The sequence below is a fragment of the Labrus bergylta genome, chromosome 17, assembly GCF_963930695.1.
Source record: "Labrus bergylta chromosome 17, fLabBer1.1, whole genome shotgun sequence".
Lineage (NCBI taxonomy): Eukaryota > Metazoa > Chordata > Actinopteri > Labriformes > Labridae > Labrus > Labrus bergylta.
In genome coordinates this window covers 19,799,191-19,822,082 of record NC_089211.1, presented here as the reverse complement: position 1 = coordinate 19,822,082, position 22,892 = coordinate 19,799,191, and the positions used below count along the sequence as shown (strand labels likewise).

The following is a 22,892-nucleotide window of genomic DNA, read 5'->3' as shown; positions in this document are numbered from 1 at the left end:
ATGTGTTTTATGAATATGTGCTTTATTTATAAGGAGCTCAAAGTTCCTTTAATACTGTTTACTTCTTCATACAAAATATCAGTTATCTATGATGTGTGTAGTGTAATAACACAAAAACTAAGGCAGTCTAATATGTATTCTTTAAAAATTGTAAAAGGGTAATTAAACTATACGTGCAAAAGGATCATCATGATCCTCATCAGGATCTTATTGACGCCCTGATTATATGAGTGTGCATATCACACTTCCCACAGTTCATCCATAAAGTTCAGAACAGCGTTTATAGAAAGCACATGTCAGCGGTCGATAAACTTTATACCTACAAACGTTTGTCTCAAACTGTTACTTTTTAACTGGGTTTAATGGATGTTACAAAACAATACATTTGATTGCTCAGAAGACGTTTCAGAATCAGTCAAAATAAAGACGCTCGATTAGAATTAGATCCATGAGAATTTTTATTTATTTATGAATCTTTAATAGGATTGGACAGGAAATTTAACATGAAGCTCCTGCAAACTTTGCGACTGTTCATGCTGCAAAAAGAATGGTCGTTACTACAACTAAAGTTGTCATGATACCAGATTTTTAAAATTCTACAAAATTCAACTATCAAACGATGCATCAATACCTGTCTGGGTACCACGGCAACAAAAATAAAAGTCCTAGACACCTAATATTGGGTGATTTCTTGGTTTAAATTTTTCTTGAAAATGCTGGCAAACTCCTGCACACAGTTTAAATTGCACAAACACGATGTCATTGTTAGATTTTGGTACCGAACATTTTCCTGTCTTTGTGCAATTTAGACAGTTCTCTCTCTTTTCTGATAAAATATGCAGAGATCTGGGGCCCGTCTCAGAAAGAAGTTTCAACATACTCTCAGTCTAACTCTGAGCTCTGATTTGATTTTCCCTCAGTTTCCAGTTTCAGAACATCTGATTTGAGTTTGTATAGTCGACTCTGAGCAGGTTCACCACCAGCGTAAAAAGCCAACATCAATAGAGCCCTGATACTATGATTCACCATGGCAACAGGTGACAAAAACTAAGTCCTCATACTCTTCTTCTCTCGGTCCAAAACATCCTCGGGTGGACATTCGGCGAATATGAACATGTTTTTAAAAAAAAAAGAAACTGCTGCTCGAGTCAGTGCGTTAGTTAGTATGTTGTTTATTCAATTTTAAAAAAACAATCAATCAGACGTATATTATTGCAGGTAAAAAATGAGTGGAATGGTGTTGAGCCCATTATTTGTTTTCATTTAGGTAGGTTTTAGTTACACCTCTTTCTCAGGTTTGCGTGAGCTCCCTTTCTGAAACAGAAAACTCAGTTTCCCTCAATTCAGGGTCAACAGACTCAAAATGTTGGTTTCTGAAACGGGCCTCTGATTGATTTATTTCAACATGGTATGAAGAAGTGTCTTGACAACCTTACTGGAAAAGTGACTAAGAAGTAGAAAAAGAAAAAAAAACACAGCAAAGAACTTTTTACACATCTTTTATTGAACCAATTCATAGCAATAACATGTAAACAAAAAGCAAAAGATGGAAGCAGTCAAGAGGAGGAACAAGGAAATGTGAAGTTTAAAAAAGACTCTGCCTCGCTTACTTACAAAGTTGACAAAAATATTGATAGTATATAGCTGATCAAATGCAATATCTTAAACAACGGCAGTACACAAACTGTGCAATAATGTGGATTAGTCTGGTACAAACTGGATTTATTCTGTTTCAAACTTTTTCAGCCTAATCTAAATGTTAAATAAACATTCTCAAACTTACCACATGAATAACATGAAAATTCTCCATTTAGGACAAAAATATACTCAAGAAGACTTCACATCTATTCTAAAAATAGTGCACAGCAATGGATTAGATAGTGTAGTAAAGAATAATACCAAAGATACACCTATCTTATTATACAAAACGTCCATATATTAAAATATAACAGAACCATCTGAAGAGACAAACCTCAGCTGGATCTCATACACATTCTGGTTTCTGACAGTCCAGCTATCGATAAACACTCATCTTTACTTTGAAAATCTGTCCCTGTCGCTTTGATCAGATCTCGATATAATTATGTAAAACTGGAAAAGAACTGGAGAGATTGCCGTATTGCTCTGATCGGTCCTGGCCTCTCAGATGTAAAGTCATCAAATCTTTTTGTTTTCTTAAATCCTGAGGTTGGAGTAAAGGGCTCCAGATTCAGCAGGCGGTTGAAAACAGATTTGCATCTACAGCTTTTCTAAAAACAGCTGATGCAGGTTTTTGTCTGTTTGGCACTTGCAGCAGTTCAATTCCTCAGACCTGTCACCTCCTCACCAGCGACTGACTTGTCTCCACTGGCTATAAATGATTGTTCAAACATGATTACAGGCAAATCCCTAAATCTCAGAAATGCTGGAAAGCAACGCAGCTAAACACAGTTTTAACTGCTGAAGGAATATTTTTGAAAAGCACCTTTAAAAACATTTACCTGCTCTAACCGAAGACTAAGTTAACAGGAATCATTGAAATGTGGTTGACATCTTAACATCCTATTTTAGATTTAATAATGAAGATATTTTGTGTTTTAGCTGCACAGCAAACTACTCGTTGAATCCAGTTTGTTCACTTCTCTCTGAGACAAGGAAAACAACTACAGAGCCTCAAAGATATTCAAGGAGAGACCTATGAAATGATTTTTTATACTGGCCTACAGTAAACATACAGTCCACATTCATGATGTGCAGGTTACCTTGTACTTCTGAAATCATCAGTCTCAAGATGCTAGTATTAATTGGAAGCCTCAGCTACTTATTCCCTTCAGAAAAGACTGAACTCTATCAAGGCAGTCAAACAGATGAAAATACAGTACAAAGAACTACAGAACTGATTGCAAATAACATCATCTGGAGTCAAGATAAATGTCTCAAATGTGTCACTCAGAAAAGACTTTGAATAGTCACATGTGCACTTCAAGTCAGTAAAATCTCCCTAATATTCCTCTCTATGTGTGCAAACTGAACATCAGTCATAATCACTTTTAGGCTGATGATCAATCCAGTGGCGACAGTTATTAGGCTGCCGGGGGGGGGGGGATCACGCCGTCACTGTCTGTGTGCTTTGTGTTGTGTGTTCGTGCAGTGGTCAGATCGTGTTGTGGCCTGGCAGTCAGTCAGTCAGTCACCTGGTAACAAACCGGAGCCGGAGGTCACATGCAGTTGGCCACGTTGCTGGAGCCCTGGCCAACGTCCCTGATCTGGCTGACATGAGACGAACAGACGGCCACTCCGGCTCCGGCACGGCAGTGAGACACTGATCCCACCAGCTCCCATCTGAACAGCAAACAGAAGAAAAACACTGTTGGAGTCCTAAACAATACGGCAGTAAAAATGTCTGAACATGCAAAATTAATATCAGTGCACCTACAGCAGTGAAATATATTTTGGTTGACAAAGTACAGCGTAATGTGATTGAACCAAAAACATTTTATTTGTGCATTTAACTCTGATTATTTTTATTTTCTGCTTTCGTTTCTAAATGACCATTTTTCTGTTGCCGATATCTTTTTTCTTATATTTCATGCATTAAGTCCCTGAAAAGGGTTATTACATTTTCCCAATAAATGAACTCGACAGTCCTGGTAACACATGCACTAAACTACTGAAAATAAATTTAAATTTTCAGGGTGAGCTGCAGGTGTAAACACAAACAGTCATACATCATTTTTATCCCAGACTTGATCCTGAATTTTCCAGTCTGTCCCCAAAAACAAGAAGAAGCAGCAGAAGCAAGAAGACAAGGTGAGCCGATGGTTCAATGTCATAGTGAGCCTCCTGAGAACCCCCCTTCCCCCCATCCCTGTCCGATAGGGACAACCTGCTCTGGGTGACAGGGACATGTATCAACACAACCAGTCTCAGGAAGATTTCAGGAGATTTCTGAAATGTTGAGGACTACATGTGTTCAAATGGCTTATGACTACTTACAGGTTGAGCCATCTGAAATGTTTTCTATTACTTGTTTGTCAAAGAAAATGAAGAAAGTTTTGGTTTTTAATTTTAACTTCTAAACAGTCACAGATGAAGAGATGTTCATGTTTTATCGTCAAGAGATTATTTACACTTTCCAATATCATATGCATTTGTTGTGTTGGACACTGTGAGCCAGCTACATTTAAATTTCAGCAAATTAAGTTATAATATTCTGTAATCCTAGATTGGTGTCATGCTTGTGATTTAATAGTTTGTGTGTGTTTATGTTGACAAACTTGTTCGCCTCAATTCTCCATCATGGGACCACTGGAGTCATTCTAATATAATCCCTGAAGTAAAAACGAGTACCACACAGTGTGTTGTCATCTTCTTCATATATTCACAGACCTGATGCATGATGATCCTCATCACAGGAGGTTCCTACTCATTAAGAAGTTATCCCACACCTTACCTTGATATCTTACAAACACTTCACATCAAACAGTCCTCATTCATCTCCTTCTCACCTGTTCATTCGAGGCTCAAAAGCCTCCACCGTGTTCAGGTAGATGTTCCCATTGTGACCCCCAACTGCAAACACTCTTCCCATTACCGTGGCGACCCCGACCCCACCGCGGGGGGTGGTGAGCTCAGACACGTACTCCCAGCGGTGCATTCTTGGGTCAAAGCGCTCAACGGAGCTCAGGGGTGAATTGTCATCAAAACCCCCTTTAGGCAAGAAGAGAGACAGTTATGTAAGAATCACAAGAAATTATGTTTTGGTGATGAAAACGGGTCAAACCAGTAATTTGTTCTGGTGTAATGACTGCCATACCTGGCTGCTTTGAGGAAGGATTATGCTGACACTAATGAAGCAGGCACAAGTTAAGAGGATTTCATGGATCCATACTAAGCCAAAGCTAGTGACCGGGCAAAGTGCCATAAGAGAAGTTTTAATGATACTTTAAAGACTCCTTAAATTGTAGTGGTACAATAAAAACAACATTCCTAACACTCTGCAAATCAGTAACCAGATTGCTTTACAAAACATGAACTTTTGTCTTTCCTGATTCACACAATCTGTGTATAAACTGAAGGGTGTGTATGTAGAAGGCATGTGACTGGGTGTATAAAAAAAATCCATGAAGTACAGTAAGAGGATGAAACAGCTGAAACATAATCACAAACATTTCTATCCAAAGTCAGTGTCATTTTAGTCACTGCTGCATTATTAAATGCAAACAAATACATTTTATGATGGAAATACACTTAATTTTGAATCTAGTCTTTGTGTACACAACAGGCTGTGTCATGAATGTAATCGTTCACACACTTGATCATGCATTATGTGTGTTACTGGAAGATACCCCTAGAGGGCACTCTAGAAAGCTCAGACTGTATGAAACAAACTGATGTGGGGGATGTGCATAGACATGGTGACACTCAAGAAGGTTTCTATTTTAATTCTGAGGTCACGGCAGAAAAAAAAACATTGGCGCCAACATAGGTGGTATGTAAGGTGGACAGATCACACTGTTGTCACGGTCCCCTTTTCTCCAACATTTTCCTCTGTGCTACAGTCAGGGACTTGTTTTTAAACGTTTCCAAGTCGACATCTAAAATAGAGCTTATCTGTTGCCAGCTATTTTGATTGGTGTATTTGTCACTGTGCAGTGACAATGACACATCATAAAGCTGTATTAACTGCAAACTTTCTGCCATTGTTGTCCCTGCTGCTGTGATGACTCTCTCACATCCCCTCTGCCTACATGTGCATACGGCACCTTGCGACCACATTGTCTTCATTTTTAAGCACGTGCTCAGTAGATGCTTCAAACTGACACAGAACATGCAGGAAACCATCCCACACATGCAAAAGAATATTTCAAAGTAAGTATATCTCCATCCTTGATGCATCAGCGATATACAACTACTGATGCGATTACTTCAAAAGATGCATACTGCCAGTGTTTTGATTTCATATTTAGTTTATATGTTCATCTCACCAACTACATAGAGGCAGCCATTGAGTTTGCTGACTCCATTTCCGGCCCGTCGCTGGCCCATCTCGCTGACCTCTGTCCACTTGTTGAGATGTGGGTTAAAGCGCTCCACGCTGGACAATGATGCCACACCATCATTACCTCCCACAGCATACACATAACTCTAATAAGGAGAGAGTATGAATCAGTGAATTCCACAGTCAAAATCATTCAAAAGGTCACAGTGGATGCAGAGTTGTCTATTAAAGTCGTACCCCCAATGCCACAGAGCCCACTCCTCCTCTGGGTGTGTTCATGGGTGCCACGGCGCTCCAGCAGTCACTTTCGATGTCGTATCGCTCCACATCGTTGAAGCAGGAGTTGTCATCCAGACCTCCGATAGCATAGATAGGACCCCCAAGAGCTGCCAGGGCAATGCCCCTCCTGAGTAACACACACGTTTGCTCAAAGAAGCCTTTCTAGTGTCGTAAAAACATAAAGTAAATACTAAATGCAACACCTCACAAAATGCATGTTTAAGGATCAATGTGCTTCAATCCCTGAAAAACAGATACTATCGCAAAGAAAATAATGACATTTAGGATTTGGAATGTTTAGGCTGCTATCAATGTGTCAAGAACGGTATTAATAATTTCTAGGCTTTTTATAATATCATTACGTTCTATATTTTAAATGACTTTGTCCAGATTAGTGGATTTACCCCAAAAAGATAATCCTCCTGTCTCTGGTGAATTTTGTTAAGCTCCACTGTCGGTCGGCACTGTATGGTCACATTTCCAGACCAGTGGTTCATGTTTTTCAATAGAAAATGTTCTTTTCTGTTTAAAGCTTTATTTTTCTCAGCAACAGTACAATCCAAGACTGACATTTCCATACTATTCGCATCATGTGTATGTTATGAAAATCACAAGAGGACAGATTTAAAATGGAAATAAAATTTTAAAAGCCCCGTTGATATTCAGAAAAATGTAGTGTCTGCATACCTCTTTGTGTTCATAGAGGCTTTCATCATCCACTTGTTGGTGAGGGGGTCAAACATCTCCATGTTGCCTAAGTGTTCATTACCATCGTGGCCTCCGACAGCATATACTTTACCTAAAGAGATAAAAAAAAAAACAAATATGAAGTAGAGCGTTTGTGACCATGATAAGAAATTGAAGTAAATATATGTCTGCTCTGAGCTTTAAGTTTATTTAAATCACAGGACTGCCTCTCTGCATAATTCCATCCAGCTCAACATTACTACAAACTGAGGCTTGGTAAATTATAAATGTCATGAAGGTCCGTGCTAGAGTGTTACATTACACCACATTACTCTTTTTCTCTTGATAAGCAGAGCTGCAGCTGAGTGTATAATCACACCATAACTTTCCCCTCTGCTCTCAACTTTTCAAAAGTGTTCCTCTATCCATGCACCGTCTTTATACTTTCTGCACAGGCATTATATGTAACCCCTCTTACCTCCTACAGATATTACACCCACGTGACGCCTCCTGCTGTTCATTTCAGGGCCAAAGAACCAGCTGTTCTTAGTGATGGAGTAGCACTCGATGCTGCGAAATGGGTCACCTGAACCCCCACGGCCACCCACGCAGAACAAAACCCCTGAGGAGGTGGCAGGAGAGAACAAAATGTTTGCAAAAGGGAGAGCACACATGCAGACTTCATGTGCAGGAAGCTACATTTTCAGAATGATAATAAGAAAAAGTGCTGAATATTTCTGCAGATGCAAATCAGCAGTTACATGCTCAAAGTTAAACACCACCATATTGTAACTACCTGCAGTGTGTTTCCGGGGAATGGTGCGCACCGTATACTCAAAGTCTTGCACCACCTTGTTGCTGAGGTGAAGGTGGTAGTTCCTGGCCTCGTCCATAAGGTCACGACAACTCAGGTTACCTTTGATCATCTCGTCCTTCGCTACTGTTCCAGTCAGAAACTCTACAGGGAGCAGTGGGAGTCGCACCTGCAGCAAACACATCGTTTTGTGGTCTTATAAAAGGTTACATGAAGCTGTAAACATGCATGTAACATTTGCTTCAAACACAGTTATGTAGCTTTGTGTAAAACGGAAAAAAAACGTAAATAGTCAAAGTCCAACCTTGCTAGATTGCCTTCAGTGATATCTTCAAACACAAATACCGGAGGAGGGTTTGTACTCTCTAACCTGAGACATGATCTGGTCCAGCCAGGCCTCGTGGTGCTGTGGGTTCGCTTTGAGCCATTTCACCGCTGCGTTGTACACCTGTGTCTCTGAGTGGATGTTGAGCTCGCTGGAGGACAGTAATGTGCGCAAGTGCTGTGGAGACACGCATGTGAAGTCCTCACACTCCACCACCTCAGTGAAGTGTTCGCAGGCGTAGCGATCTGCCATGTCCATCAGGTCCACGCGGTTGTGGCTTTCAGCGAAGGTACGAACAGCCAGGCAGTTTGTGGGGTGGAAGTGGGCCTTCATGTACTCGCAGCACGCTCTCGCCACCAACTCCACCTAATAGACACAAACAACAATAAAGCTATTTAACAGAGAGAAGATCACTGAATGACTGCAAGGTCTGTTGATGTACTTTTCTATACCTGGAGGATGCAGGCAGCATAGAGCAGCGGCTGCACATTGTCCACAGTTAGTGTGAGCTTGGATGAGTAGGCAAAATGGACCAGGTCTTGGATAGCATCACCGTCAAAGTCCTTGATCTCTATCAGCTCCTGCTTAGCCTCGGACATCTCAGACAGGAACATGGCCCTGAGTGATGAAACAGAAACTCAGATTAGAACAAGGTGAAGCCGGCCTCTTGTCAGGTTTATGAGGAGTTTTTGCCAAGGAATTGATAAATAAGCCTGCATCCATTAACGATATTGTTCCCACTGGCAGTGCTCTATACAGAACAATGACAGTTTGCAGCACTCAGCGTCCTAAGCGCTGAATCTGATGGCTTCAGCTGTTTTTTTGTCACTCAATCACAGAACTCTCAGTTTTAAAAGTTTTGGAATACGACTGCACTTGTCGATGTCACTTCTTCTTTATTGACCAACCAAAACCAAGACGGGGTGGGACTTCTGATACCAGCTTTGGAAACAACAATGGTTGGAGTACAAACTAATCTGACTCGTCTTTTCGAGGGCACAGTTTACAGGTCTAGAGCTGCTGCACAATTCCTTCCCACCGTTTTATGTTTTCTTGGTGATATTTCTCTAAATATAAGCAAATCTTGAGCACACGGAGCAGTTTCAACAGACAAACCGGTCACCAACGAGGAAAGCGGAAGTGTTGCTTGCAAACTTTGGAAAACTTAGAAACAGAGAGGGTTTGGTGAGAAGCACTCTGAAACCGAGAGTTTTTAATATGTTGTGTTTACACCAAAGGGCCTTTACATAAATCATCTCACCAGAAAAAAAAAAAATTGAATTTTCATGACATTGTGCCCTCAGGCTGGAGAAATAAAACAAAATTATTTGGCACATAATCTTGTTGGGAGTATCCAGTGCAAAAAGTAAGAAATAAGTATGAAACATACCTGAAGTAGGGGATTACACAAGCAAGCACTAGCTTGTGGCATGGTATCAACCTACTGCCGACCTACAGAAAGGGTAAAAACAAAATGTAAAAACGCTGAGGGAAAAAAAACACAACCACACTGGGCCCGAAATGAAGACAGATAAGGCCTAAATCAATAAACCAATGTATATGTAATCACAATATTAAACAAGAAGTTGCTGATAATAAATACAATTCAAGACATATATCCAAGACAAACAGGTCTCTGTACTGAGACTGGACAGTATGACCTACCTTCAGTGTGACATCACAGAGCTCGCCCACTTCATAGAAATGCCTGAGGGAGTTATGGAAGTCTTTCCAAGCCTCATGAGCCTCAAAGATAAAGGATCCATCCGGCTCACAGTCTGCTTTCAATGCCCTGTTTCCAGGTCGCTTCTCCTTTGGCTTGGGCTGCTTGGGATGGTCAGGCAACACATCCCCTGGTGCCATCGCTGGCTACAGGAAACAGCACCTACGATATAAACCAGAGCATTTCAGATTTGCAAGAGAGTCTTTTACGGGAACCATCTTGAAACTTGCAAACAAAGCAGTGGCATCAGATTCTATGTTGTCAAAAATTCTCTTTTTGGGAAATTATTTTGGGGGAAAACACAACTAAATACAATTGTCTTGAGAGGCCATAAACAATAGTAAAAATATTCACCCTGATATTGATGGTAAATAGGTTAGATTATCTGCCAACACACCAAGCCCAGAATAACTTGCAATTCGAAATGGAAACTGCAACTTAGTGCAAATGACACCTTTCATTCCTCAATAGAGGAAACAAAAAAAAAAAAGGTGGGTGGGGGGGTCAGTGGGTGACACTGCAGTCCAGCTGAGCAAGTTTGGTCAGAATTCCTCCCTCTTTAGTGTCACTTCCCCTTTATTCATTCATTCAGCAGAGATTGCAGACAAATGTGAAAAAGAAAAGTGACAAGCTGATTCCTCCACACTTACAAGACACACCACCATAGTTAAAATGACTGTGCAATCATCAAGCTCATAAAAATTCCTACCTATTGCTGAATCTGTTGAAAAACCTCCACATTCGATATGTCAGAGATACAGAGCGCAGACAGCCAGAGGGCAGAGCTCCACCCACACCTTACAGACGATGCACTGTCTCTCTTTTAAAGCTAGGACTCTAACTGTGAATAGTCTCAGTGTATCGCCCCCTCATCGCTAGTCCCCTCGGCTATAAATGCAGAAACATCAAGTCCCATCATATGCACCAGTGATCAAAGGCTCTCTCCTCTTTGTAGATTGGAGGATAGCCTCAGTCTTTGAAAACTGCTCGGTTTCTCAACAAATGCAGGAACCCTCTGCAATCCACTTTGTTCCAAGGCAGATTCTAGATGAGTTTGAGCACTTTCATGGCCTCACACGATAACATCATCGTGTTGTATTATTTATGAGGAGTGAGATAGTCAATAATTTATCGACAGAGATGTGTTACTTAACTATGACACTCCACTGAGCACAAACTGAAACAACAAAACATGCACACATGAACCTCTTTTCAAGTTAACATATTGTCTGAAAAATGTATATTTGTGTGTGTCACAATACAAAAGTGACTCCCAGAAAGCAGCCAGCAAAAGACATTTGATATTAAAAAGGTACAGAGAAGACTGAGGAGCACTCATAAAACCCTACAGTTGTCATGTCAGATTACTTGACCCACTTGTCCAACACTGCACTATACCAGCAGACAAACGCTGTGCTTCCATAGTCTCTCCTCTGATCAGTGACTGTAGAGTCGCTTCGCCAACTAATGAGGTTGTTTCCAACAAACTGAATGGCTATATTTCCTGAACCCCCTGAATGAATGGAGGGCGAGGTGGCTATACGAATATAACATTAACAATTTGTAGTGCATACAAATATTTAACATTGTTGTACTTTTAATCTTCTGATAAAATGGCATACATAAACTACATCACTTTATTCTATCCTTTCTATTTCAGTATTCATCCAGTTCTGGTTACTTTATTCCTGTTGTTTCTTATCCATCATTGCACTACGGTCACTTTATTTATCTCATTTTTACCTTTACAGTTATATTGTAAATATATTAGTTCTGTTGTTCCATTATTCACCATGCACCTTATTTACTTATCATTTAGTATTCGCCTACTTGCACATAGCTCTGTATATATATATTTATATCTCATTTACTGCACATAGTTCTGTTTACATCTGGTCACTACTGCACATAGTTCTGGTTACATCTGTTTACATCTGTTAGTCCGATCACTGTCCACTTAGATCTACTCTTTTATATTTTTGTGTTTCGTACTTGCACTGTTGTTAATTTACTGCTCTGTGTTTCCTTTGAATTGCCCCCTGGGGACAAATAAAGTCTTGTCCTACATATGGAAATCCTTTATTTGTAATGACATAATCAGCTCTCAGCATCTTTTGGGGACATCTATACATCAGATACTTCTTGCTGTCTGAGAATAGTTCTGCACTAACACAATTATTAGTTTTGTACAAATTAACCTAATAGCCCTGGTTACCTTTTTTTTTTTTTTTAAGTGTGCAGGCTACTTTATCTTGAACATACAGAAATGATCATTATAAGAGAGCCTCGTTGTAACAAAGCACAAACACAAAGAGACACAATATGAACAATATAAACACAAAGAGACACAATATGAACAATATGAACACAAAGAGACACAATATGAACAATATAAACACAAAGAGACACAATATGAACACAAAGAGACACAATATGAACACAAAGAGACACAATATGAACACAAAGAGACACAATATAAACACAAAGAGACACAATATGAACAATACAAACAAAAAGAGACACAATATGAACAATACAAACAAAAAGAGACACAATATGAACAATATAAACACAAAGAGACACAATATGAACACAAAGAGACACAATATGAACACAAAGAGACACAATATGAACACAAAGAGACACAATATAAACACAAAGAGACACAGAGATGATGTAAAGGATGCAAATATTAGAAAATATGGTGGTAACTATGATGCTAATATCACACCTTCATTTATTAAAGATTATAACTATAAATAAGAGTGAGGAGTACCAACTTGCAGCCTTATTTATAGTGGGTTTGTTGGTATCTTACACTGCGCATAACATGTGACAGAAATGTAAATAAAATCTGACAAACATTGAACACATCACAGCAGATTGTGAATACGAGTTCAGGATAAAGTGATTTTGTTATCTTTAATGTATTTTTATCATTCTGTGTTAACACCTTGACGATAACAACTCAATGTTAAGTGCATAGTACAATGCCTCTGAACAGAAAAGAATAAATCTACACACTAAAAACACGCAAAACTACGTAGCATAACTAAGCTAACACACTAGCACACTAGCATTCGAGCGAGCTGGTGTTAGCTGGCAGTGAACGAAGCTGATTTAACCGATAATACAGCGAAATTAATACAAGTACAAGGCTACAAATCACTTCAAAGCAACGGGAAATAGATGTGTTGAATGAAGAATAATACAATTAGATACCTCATGTCGCAGCAAGAATTAAAATGCCGGCTTCAGTGAGCGGAATGTTTGGCATTAGCACATTTGTTGCAAATCCAGGTGCTTCATGGGAATTGTAGTTCGCTAGACTCAAAAGCTGCCACCTGTGTTAAAAGCAGCCGTTTGAAAGTGTTTGAAAGTGTCGTTTCTAACCATTTGAAATTATTATTATTTTTTTAATGTTAGCAAGAAATATAGAAAGGACATATACGTTTTTAATTAATATACAATTTCATATTATTGAACTGCAAAACAATTAATAAACAAACAAATACATAGAGCTGTGGATGGCAACCACAAACTAGTGTCTCATTCTTTGGTTTTACTTCATGTCTTATTTAACTTTGTCCTCCTACGTCTTCTGACTCTGTCCATAGGTAAGTAACACTGACATGGTCAAAGTATGGCACTAAAGTAGAGGGTAAAGTTCAAAATAAGGAAATGCTAGACTGCAATTATGATTGTTATACAACTATATTGGCCAATTAAATCGTCGAAAATTATACATTAACAACACCATACAGTCCTCACTGATTGTTTTTATTGTACACTGTTGAAGTGACTGCAATATGGAGGACGAGATCTGACAGAAGTATAAATAAATAAATGTAGAAATGAGTAAATGTTGAAATAAATAAATATGGAAATAAATAAATGTGGAAATAAATAAATAAATGTAGAAATAAATGAGTAAATGTGGAAATAAATAAATATGGAAATAAATAAATGTGGAAATAAATTTAAGACATTTAATTATTTATGTCCCATTTATTTACCAGTTTTTATTTATATATTCACACAATTAATTATTTATTTATTCCAGTATTTATTTATACTTCTGTCAGATCTCGTCCTCCATAACTGCAAACCAAGGTGGAGTAAAAGAAAACACACACAAACCATCACACCATTACCAAATGAGGGTTTATTTCAAGACACTGAAAATGTATGCAATTCATTATCCAAATAACATATATGAATACATAAAACTAACCATGTTTTATAGGATGCTTGAAGGATGTACAATATTATTAGGAATATTAAACAATCAGGTCCATGTGTCCTACTTGTACTGCTTCTTCCTTTTCAGAAGTGCATCCCGAAGAGCCACCTGGATAGGAAACAAAACATTTTCAGCTGAGTGTAAGGTCTTTCAATTCAATAAAGCCTTTTATATCCAAAGTCAAATACAGACATGAACTGACGTGTTACACGTACCTGTTTTTCTCTGAAGGAGCGTTTGCCCTTTGTTCTGACATTCTGACTGTGTCTCATCATCATGAAGTTCTTTGTCTTCCTCTTCTCCCTGTTGCTGGTGCTGGCATGCGGGTTCAGCTTGGTATGCTTTTTCACAAAGTCCTTACGGTCTGTTCGTCCAGCCTTGAATAAAGAACGCAATATTAGAGCTGATAAGTTGACACAAAATTGATCAACAGCTGATTTTATTACACAAAGTGCTCGATAAGAGCTCTAGTTTCTTCTCATATCTAAAATTTGTTGTGGTGTTTCGCAGTCATCAAAGATAGATTTGGCTGTTCATCAGACAAAACTAGAAATTTGAATACGTCTTCTACGATGTGATTTATGTCGGCAAAGTGAGAAGTAATTCAGCTGCAGCCCTTTATATCATTAGTTTGTGTTGAAGTTTACAAACTGTCAAATGCTTTTCCAGTGTGAGCAATGTCAAGCTACTTTCATTTCTCTTTACTAATAACTCTGAGGTGAGTTCAAATCGTCCTTAAGTTGGTATAAGGTTTTACCATTGCTGTTGCTAGCCGGGTTTCCTTGTCTGCTTTTGGTTTCTTATGCAGCTTCTCAATATTCCTCAAGGTCAGCAGCTCCCCTCTGTAAGATTTGAAGGAGCAAAAAAAAAAAAAAAATCTTAGTATAATCATCTTTCTCTGTCAGTAAATTAATGCTATAAAAGGTTGAAGTCAAGCAGCGTTCTAACCTGTTGTCACCCTCGTCATCGCTGTCCACAACCTTCCTCTTCTGGCCCTTGCCTGGTGCAGCGTTGACCTCCTTGGCCAGCTGAGCCAGGCGGATCTTCTTGAAGTCATCTTGAGTGAGGAGCCTGCTGCCGCTGACCGCCGCTGCTTTGGCTTTTCTCTCCTCCACGGGCATACTCTGAAGCTTCTCAGCCTGACACAAACACAGCATTATCTTTCATTAAAACGACCCGTTCATAACGATCGGAATTTAAAGCTCTTGTGAAAGACTTTTAGTTTAAGTCGATTCTGGCGCCCCCCTGTGGACAAAGCAGTACCTCCCATCTCCTTGCATTGTCCTGTACATGTGTAAGTAGTGTTTTCACATGAAGAACCTCATCCTGGTTTCTTTTATCAACCAAATGTTTCCCAAAATTTGAATATTTACACGGGAAAAAAAGGCTGCTGTCAGCATGCCGTAACTCACTTCATCTGACACCTACCCTGCCTCGGCGGTTACAGGCATTCCTCACAGGAGCTTTAATTTGAGTTATGCAACTTTTTTTTCCCTCACCATTTCTGTTGTATCTTCATCAGACGAGTGGTGAACGTCCACCCACTCCCCATATTCATCATCTTCATTGACACTGGCACTCTCCCAGCCGTCTGTTTGTACAATATGAGGGATATGCATTTTAGCCTTTTTGTTGATAAATCACTCATCTCTATCATCTTCTTTTACACATCAATTCTGCCACTGGGATTTTTTTCATGCCACTCACCGTCCTCCTCCTCCTCTCCGTCTTTCTTCTCCTCCTCCACCTCCAGGACTTCCGCTCCAGGGATGTAGTCTTTAGCCTCCAGCTCTCCGTAGTCTTTGATCTTGGCCTCTCCTGACGCCTCAGTCGGTCTCCCCTGGAGAACAGGTAGCAGAGTTAATAAATACTTACTCTGTAATGTGCATAGTAATTCAATTCTTGTCTACAATTATTTTTCTGTTTCTATTATAACAAGCCTCTCAATTTCACATGTACCTCTTACAACGTGTGTGGACTTTGGCACCCCCTCTGGACAATAGGGCTCAATCAATCTCAAAATCGACCTTGTTTTGTTCATGTGTAAGTTGTGTTTCTGACAAAAACTCTTATCCTTCTTTATTTTTAATGTCTGAAGTGCAACTCATAATGAGCCTCTGGTGTGGTACATTTAAAAAAGGCTGTTTACGCAGCGTGCTGGTGATCGCTTTGTCCTACACCTACCCTGCTGCAGGGGTGAGAAGCATATGAAATAGCAAAATATAAATGATCAATCTTCTGTCTAATGGTCTTGCAGGATTTTGTAGGTCATAAAGAAGGCATCAGTATTAGTTTCAGTCTGTTTCATGACCAGCTAAAAACTCCTCACAGGAGCTTTAAAGTAGAAAACAATATATTACACCCCCTTTTAAAATCAAACCCGCATGAACAAATGGATTGTTTTCAATCATATACGAGCCCTCTATGTCATTTTGTTTCTTTCACAAAGTTTACTGTAAAAAAATATATATCTATAGCTTTTTTTCTTATTGTTTGTAAAAAGTTTTATTCCAGTAATCAAACAGGAGTTCACAGTTGGCTCACCCTGTCCCTCTTGTGCAGCATCTGTGGATTGAGACTCCTGAACAGCTGGATCAGTCCTCTAGCTGACATCATCACATCTGATGTAGAAAGAAAGAAGCTGTTTGTGTAAACATACATGCATATCTAACACACACACACACACTCATTTCAGCGGTGTATTTATTAATAAAACAAACAGTTTCTCACTCTTGTCTTTGTGCAACTTGTACTGGGCCAGGTCCTGCAGCAGGTCTTCATTGATGGCGAGTGGACAGCGGGCCGTCAATTCCTTGATGGCATTGATACTAGAGAACAATAAGAGAAGATTATTTAATAAACTTAGCTCTGTAGTTTTTGAACATCTGTATAGATTTGTAGTTTTGGTTACATTTCCAGATGTTTTAACTGAAGTGAAACCAGAGCTGCTGCTGCTGCTGCTGCTGCTTACCCCACAGTCATGACTTCCCCTGAGTTTCTGTCCGTTACAAAGTTGTTGGCGATGGTCATGATAACAGGTTCGATTACCTGAACAAGCAGGAACGTGCACAAAGTGTTACGCTAGAATCTCCGTGTTGTGTTTAACTAACAGATAAACGTTTTGATGTTAATGTACCTCTGGTGGAACGAGTTGGTGTGAAGCCTGGGCAGCGCAGAGGAGAATCTTTGTCACCTCTGAAAAGACAACAGTTTGATTAAAATACCTCGTAAACAATACATTAAAGATATGATGTTATTCACTTAATTGTGAGATTGTTTTTTACCTCTTTGATGCGGCTGAAGAAACCTCTGGATGAATGGGTAAAAATTGAAGAGGAAGAGCTAAAAAAAACAAAAAAACACAAGTTTAACCACAATTCATGAATATTTAAATATAAATATTGATTCCCATAACCTACCCACAGTCATATCTGATTGAGTTTAGCCACCATGCAAAGCAGATATACAGCCTGAACGATAAAAGCAGTGTCACTGACCTCATGGATTCCAACCAGCCGGGATATGAGCTCCATCGTCATGATCTTCACCTCAAAGCGCTCTTTAGACTCTTCCAACTGCTTCAGGAGTTTCTCAGAGAAATCTGAACACAATAAGGGGGCACGATCAGTCACAGCTACAGGAACTGGAACTCAAACTACCTAAGACAAACAATCTGTGCTGCAGCTGTTTTTTAGTGTTTGGGAGAAGACAAACCTACCTTGAGGATCATGAATCAGGTGAATAGCAGAGAAATTGAAAACTTCCACTTTTCTCTTCTTCTTGTGTTTCTGCCCAAAGATAAGAATGCATATTATGTTTTACATTTTTGAACACAGATTTAATTACAGTAGTCCCCCCCCCCCCCCCCCCCCATTGCTGTATCTTTTAACTGTGATACCTTGAGGACTTTCATCGCCTTTTCCATCTTCTTCTTGCTTTTGGAGGTTTTCTTGCCAGTGGAGTATCTCACCTTCAGGTCTCGGACTGATGGTCCCTCTGCCTGAAAGTTTAGAGAGCTCATAAATTATTAAGGTTGTCAATACTTTGATAACTGTAGACACCATGTGATGTTAAATACAAAAAAATACAGAAACATTGTGAATACATTTGTGCATATAAGATAACGTTGGGTAGTTTTCCTGCATTATTTTGGCCATTTAAAAGAAATGATTTAATAAATGGTTTCTTAGGATTTGTTCCATTGTTGTTGCCATGGTAACAAAAGAGGTATCTTTTAAGTCTTGCAAGAATTTGAATCGTTAATGTAAAATATTGGTATCATGAAAAACATATATCCTAAACATGCACTCCATGTACAGAGGCTGTAGTCCTGGTAGTGGACGGCCCGGGTTCAAATCCAGCCTGCAGCTCCTTTCCCGCATTGCATTCCCCACTCTCTATGTCCCCAATTTCCAACTCTATCCACTTTCCTATCTCTACAATAAAAGGCAGAAACAATCCCAGTAGTAAATCTAAAAGAAATGTCATGCATTAAATGAGATATTTTCCTACTCTCAGGCTGACAAATGTTTATTTTCTTGAACGTCTCTTGTACTTGCCTCTGAATCGGAGTCACTGTCGTTTTTCTCATCCTCATCTTTGCCCAGGAAAAATTTAAGACCTGCAACAAGGATCTAACAAAGACAGAGGAAGGTTAGCATTAACAGAGATAAGAGTTGCCTGATGTAATTAAAGAAAGCATCACATTTAATGTCAAAAGACTTACCTTGGTCACCTTGGAGAAGCACGCTGTGGTAATGACATTCACTGTTTTGGCATCATTCCTGAAGATCAGACAAAAAGTATATACAGTCAAAAGAAATCCTGTAAAAGAAGAGCCTTCTTTACTCTCAAATCTGGTATAAAAATAACAGCCCACCATATGTTCCTTTTGTATAGCTCCCCCATAACATCTAAGGAGATCTTTGCAGCTATGGGGTTACTGTCTCTCAGCATGGTGTACATGAAGTTCTGTAATGTCTGAAACACACAGAAAATAAATAAAACAGAGACGCTGAGTGCTGATTGTTTTAAGCTGCTGTCTCTCACGGTGTTATACGAAGTCAAACATGAGGCACTTACTGTATTCACTTTGTTGTTTTTGTGTTTAGCATTGATGTTTTTGATGTCTGCGACGATGTGTGTGTACAGTGTCTGAGGACAAAAAGAAAAACTAAAGTTTACTTCAACACAAGAACAGAAGTGCCAATCATGAAAGAGTCAGCAAGTCAAGAGAATAATCTGAACATGGAAACACACACACAGCAGCAGACGAGCGAGTCGGTTAGTCGATTTTTAAACACAAATTCACCTTTACACTGAAATACTTCTAATTGGTTTCTTCACACCAAAATTTGAAATGATTTAGTATGACACCATAATGAAAATATCAATGTACAGTTGTTCTGACGCTGTTGATATATTGCAAGTTGATTATCGATGAAACATCAAGATATCTAAATAACAGCACAACATAAAACGCCCTTAAAAAGCTAAAAATCAGGATTTATGTATTTACTGCAATATGATGTCAGTTTCACCTCTCATCATTCTATATCCTTAAACGTTTTATCTCCCCTGACCAACATTATCATTCTGACTTCTAATTCTTATTTTTTTATCCCGCTCTCATTTTCTTCTTTGGCCAGTTCACGTCAGGACTGTGCTCAAAGAAATCGACACAGCAATATATCGTCATGTGCTCCTTCGAGATATTACAGAATCGATACGGCTGCAAAGCTGTGATGACAGTTTTGAAAAAAAAAAAAAATTGACCTATGGTGCAGTTTACAATAACGCCATAGCTCTGGGATTAAAATATTCTAATGTATTTTAGGATCTCTGAGGACCTGAACTAAAGTGTTTTTAAGTCGTAGGATCCTTAATGTCTCTGCTGTTATTCTCAACAATAAAGAACAGCTGTTGTAGTTTATTCTGTGTAGGACATGGTCATTATCCAGAACCAGAGTATATCACGATATGTGTAGCATCGTGGGGTTGTGGGAAATACCCAGCCCTAGTTCATGTTACCCTCATCTATGTCATAAGCGCCACCTTGAGGAGTCATAAAGTGGTGACTCTAAGTCAAAGGGGAAGGGAGATCTGGTTTTTTTCAACATTTTTGTCAACATTTGGAACCATTAATACAATATTTGTATCACACGATTCAGGAAGTTAATATAGTCCCACTTCAACTTGACATTCTGGTCTTCATATATCGAGGCAGAAAAATGTATACTTGTCAAACCACTAAACATGGACACAGGGCCGAGGCATAGGGAGTTTTTTTTTTCCTTGTAGATTTCACGTTACCTTTCTGAGAAGCTTGTCGTGACATCGCAGCAGCTCAAAGAAGAGCTCCAAGAGGCCAGAGGGGTCGATCAGATCTTTATTCCTCAAAAGAATCAACGATTTGCAGAAGGTCTGACAAAGACAGTTAAAAAAAAAAAATATAAAACGGAACGCACATCCGAATCGTTAAGTGCTGGGCAAGAAATATACAAAAAGGCCTTAGGAAGACTGAGTCCACAAAACCAGAAGCTGCAGTAATCCACATTAAATGAAATGTATCAACACCCTCCATCGGACATGAACACGCGTTGTTGAACAAGCTTCTGGTGTGCAGACTAAGTGATCCTTTGTCCTGACAGAGACAGTCATACATTCCAGTGCAAAGAGACGTGCAAACTGCGCGAATGTCCACAAACACAATCCACTTCGACAGATCTTCTCACCATTCTGAGGTCATGCTCCAGGACCGTGTGGTGACTCATCAGTAACTCGGACAGCTCTTGCGGAAAGGTGGACAGGTGCTGCAGGTAACAGTGAGCAACCTGAGGGGTGACGAGACAAACTTTAATTTCACAAAACATAAAAAGAAGGTAGGAAAGTCACTGTACATTGCTAAGCAGGAATATAGAAGCTGAATTGTTGATAGAAGCTTTAAACAGGACAGGAAAAAGTACCTGAGCAAGAAACATGACAAGGTCTGCCAGCTCCTTGTTGGGCTTGTCCGGCTGCAGTTTGAAGATCTGTACATTGGACTGGTAGTGTCTGTACTGCTGCAGAAACTGTGGAACAAATCATCATGACAGATTTACAGCTGCACCATGTTGACACTCACAAACAATAACATGATGACACATGAATTTAGAGACACACATTTCCCCCTCTGAGTGTACATTAACAGCTCCAAGACTTGTGTAAATCAGTGTAGTGATACAACAGAAAACTCACAGTACTTGGTCTTTTTCGATTCTCTGATTTTTTTTGAAATTTTCAAAATCCAAAACAAACACATAGGACTTCACTTATCTGTGTCTAAAGTATGTTTGATTGCTTTATTTTCTTCAGTACAATGACAGCAAGTTAAACTGGAGATAAAATAATCGTAAATATAAACATTCTTGGACATGTTTCTAAATCAAATGTCTACTTGCTTAAAAAAAACACTTCTGCTAACAACACTTACCTCATCCACGTAGGACTGTGGATCTCTTTTGATGAGATTCTGCAGTTGTGGCAGATTGTTCGGCAGCTTGTTGTTATGTCTCCCGGACATGGTGAAATCTTATCTATAAGTTTAAATGTATCTATGAATAAGGAGAAAAAGGCACACTTTACAAAACAAGCGTGGCAAATCTGTAGGCTGCCATTAAGCTTGCGAAGAAAGTGCCCGACGTCACATCCGGCCAATCGCACCGTCACATCCGCTCTGTTTAAAGGGAAAAAGTCTTGTTTTTGTTTTTGTTTAGTGTCTATTTTTCCCGTTCCCTCACAAAATTGTGTTTCCTTAACAATACTTTTGATTTCCGAATTTATTTTACTTTTATATTATATTTTTTGCTCGGAAAACCCAGTCATATAAATCCAGGCTGCTATATAAAGTTGTCGATGTCTAAAAACACAAAACTACTTTTTTTTCGACTGGTTTGTAGCAGAACAAACCAAACGCATTACCTGGTTAAGAAAATCTGAAACTATTTCGAATTTCATGATGAATTTTTCGTTTTTTTGTTGAAATAAACTGGATTTTGAACGTCATTATTCCTCTTGCTGACTTTATTAACTCATGCCTGATAAGAAAAAAGAGCTTTCAAACACATTATGCAAGCATTTTATTTTCTGTAGCAGGTGTATATGTGTGGTGAAAGACTTAATAACACATCGTGAATTTCAGAATGATTTGAGTTATTTGTTACTGAATTATGGCACCACATGGTGGTGATACAGGTGTTACACAACCTTACCTGCTTCTATCTGCAGTAGTCATTCTGTTCCTTGAAATTGTTTTGGTTGATTGCATTAATTTATGTTTAAACAGTTACTAGCCAAGTATTCATATGCAATTATCAGGCAAAAAAGCATAGGCAGAGGCTGCAGTTGACAATATTTGCAGTGATGGTACCTGGGGATTGTTGATGCTATTTTCTGGTCTATTTTGATGACAAGCTTGCCAAATAAACATCAAAATCAAGTTTATCATCTACAACTAGAGCTCCAAAAATACACGTCTCCAACAGATTTAGCAGATGTAACATTGTAAGCATCACTGTTGAGGTATACAACACTAATGGGTATTTATTATTAACATCATCCACCTTTAGGCAGGTGAACAAATTGTGCTTCTCCCACTCTTAGTCCCAATCCCTATATACTCCTTGCCCCTACAATTTAGCCCTTTCTGTTGTTCACATCTAGAGGTCGGGTGTCTTGACTCTTGTTGGATTGGAGGGGTAGGTGGCAGTGTTACAGACATTCTTCAGTTGCACACTCCAAGCCGAGTGTTTAAGATTCCTCCCAGAATGCCAATCCACGTCTTCTTCGTTTGTGTGCTCTGAT

General features: G+C 39.1%; 2 protein-coding genes across 3 annotated transcripts; both read right to left on the bottom strand.

The window, feature by feature from the left end:
* Positions 1 to 1,483: 1,483 nt before the first annotated feature.
* klhl8 (kelch-like family member 8) lies at positions 1,484 to 13,186 on the bottom strand. Of its 2 annotated transcripts, none has more exons than XM_020650807.3 (12): positions 13,031 to 13,186; positions 9,751 to 9,970; positions 9,476 to 9,537; positions 8,538 to 8,703; positions 8,131 to 8,451; positions 7,743 to 7,929; positions 7,425 to 7,568; positions 6,947 to 7,058; positions 6,218 to 6,386; positions 5,967 to 6,126; positions 4,488 to 4,689; positions 1,484 to 3,321 (listed from the first exon to the last, which is right to left on the bottom strand). In XM_020650807.3, the coding sequence occupies exons 2-12, from the start codon at positions 9,946 to 9,948 to the stop codon at positions 3,198 to 3,200; spliced, it is 1,845 nt and encodes a 614-aa protein (XP_020506463.1). In that variant the 5' UTR covers positions 9,949 to 9,970; positions 13,031 to 13,186; the 3' UTR covers positions 1,484 to 3,197. The 2 variants fall into 2 exon arrangements, with proteins under 2 accessions (XP_020506463.1, XP_020506465.1); XM_020650809.3 differs by lacking the exon at positions 13,031 to 13,186 and adding an exon at positions 10,518 to 10,901.
* Positions 13,187 to 13,953: 767 nt separating this feature from the next.
* sdad1 (SDA1 domain containing 1) lies at positions 13,954 to 21,736 on the bottom strand. Its single transcript, XM_065965496.1, has 22 exons — positions 21,523 to 21,736; positions 21,017 to 21,121; positions 20,786 to 20,884; positions 20,364 to 20,474; positions 19,134 to 19,205; positions 18,931 to 19,031; positions 18,778 to 18,835; positions 18,607 to 18,685; positions 17,950 to 18,047; positions 17,770 to 17,839; positions 17,549 to 17,652; positions 17,336 to 17,393; positions 17,188 to 17,246; positions 17,023 to 17,099; positions 16,782 to 16,879; positions 16,596 to 16,672; positions 15,759 to 15,891; positions 15,551 to 15,642; positions 15,000 to 15,190; positions 14,809 to 14,893; positions 14,267 to 14,428; positions 13,954 to 14,159 (listed from the first exon to the last, which is right to left on the bottom strand). Exons 1-22 carry the CDS (start codon positions 21,610 to 21,612, stop codon positions 14,112 to 14,114), a joined length of 2,067 nt encoding a protein of 688 aa, XP_065821568.1. The 5' UTR covers positions 21,613 to 21,736; the 3' UTR covers positions 13,954 to 14,111.
* Between the last annotated feature and the right edge of the window lie 1,156 nt (positions 21,737 to 22,892).

Coding starts and splice junctions, on each gene's coding strand:
- klhl8 (XM_020650807.3), bottom strand. CDS start 9,948: ATGGCACCAGGGGATGTGTTGCCTGACCATCCCAAGCAGCCCAAGCCA. Junction 8,704..9,475: donor TGTGTAATCCCCTACTTCAG/GTATGTTTCATA, acceptor TTCATCACTCAG/GGCCATGTTCCTGTCTGAGA. Junction 3,322..4,487: donor TTTGAGCCTCGAATGAACAG/GTGAGAAGGAGA, acceptor TTTGCTGTTCAG/ATGGGAGCTGGTGGGATCAG.
- sdad1 (XM_065965496.1), bottom strand. CDS start 21,612: ATGTCCGGGAGACATAACAACAAGCTGCCGAACAATCTGCCACAACTG. Junction 18,686..18,777: donor GCTTCTCCAAGGTGACCAAG/GTAAGTCTTTTG, acceptor TGTCTTTGTTAG/ATCCTTGTTGCAGGTCTTAA. Junction 15,643..15,758: donor CGGAGAGGAGGAGGAGGACG/GTGAGTGGCATG, acceptor TTGTACAAACAG/ACGGCTGGGAGAGTGCCAGT.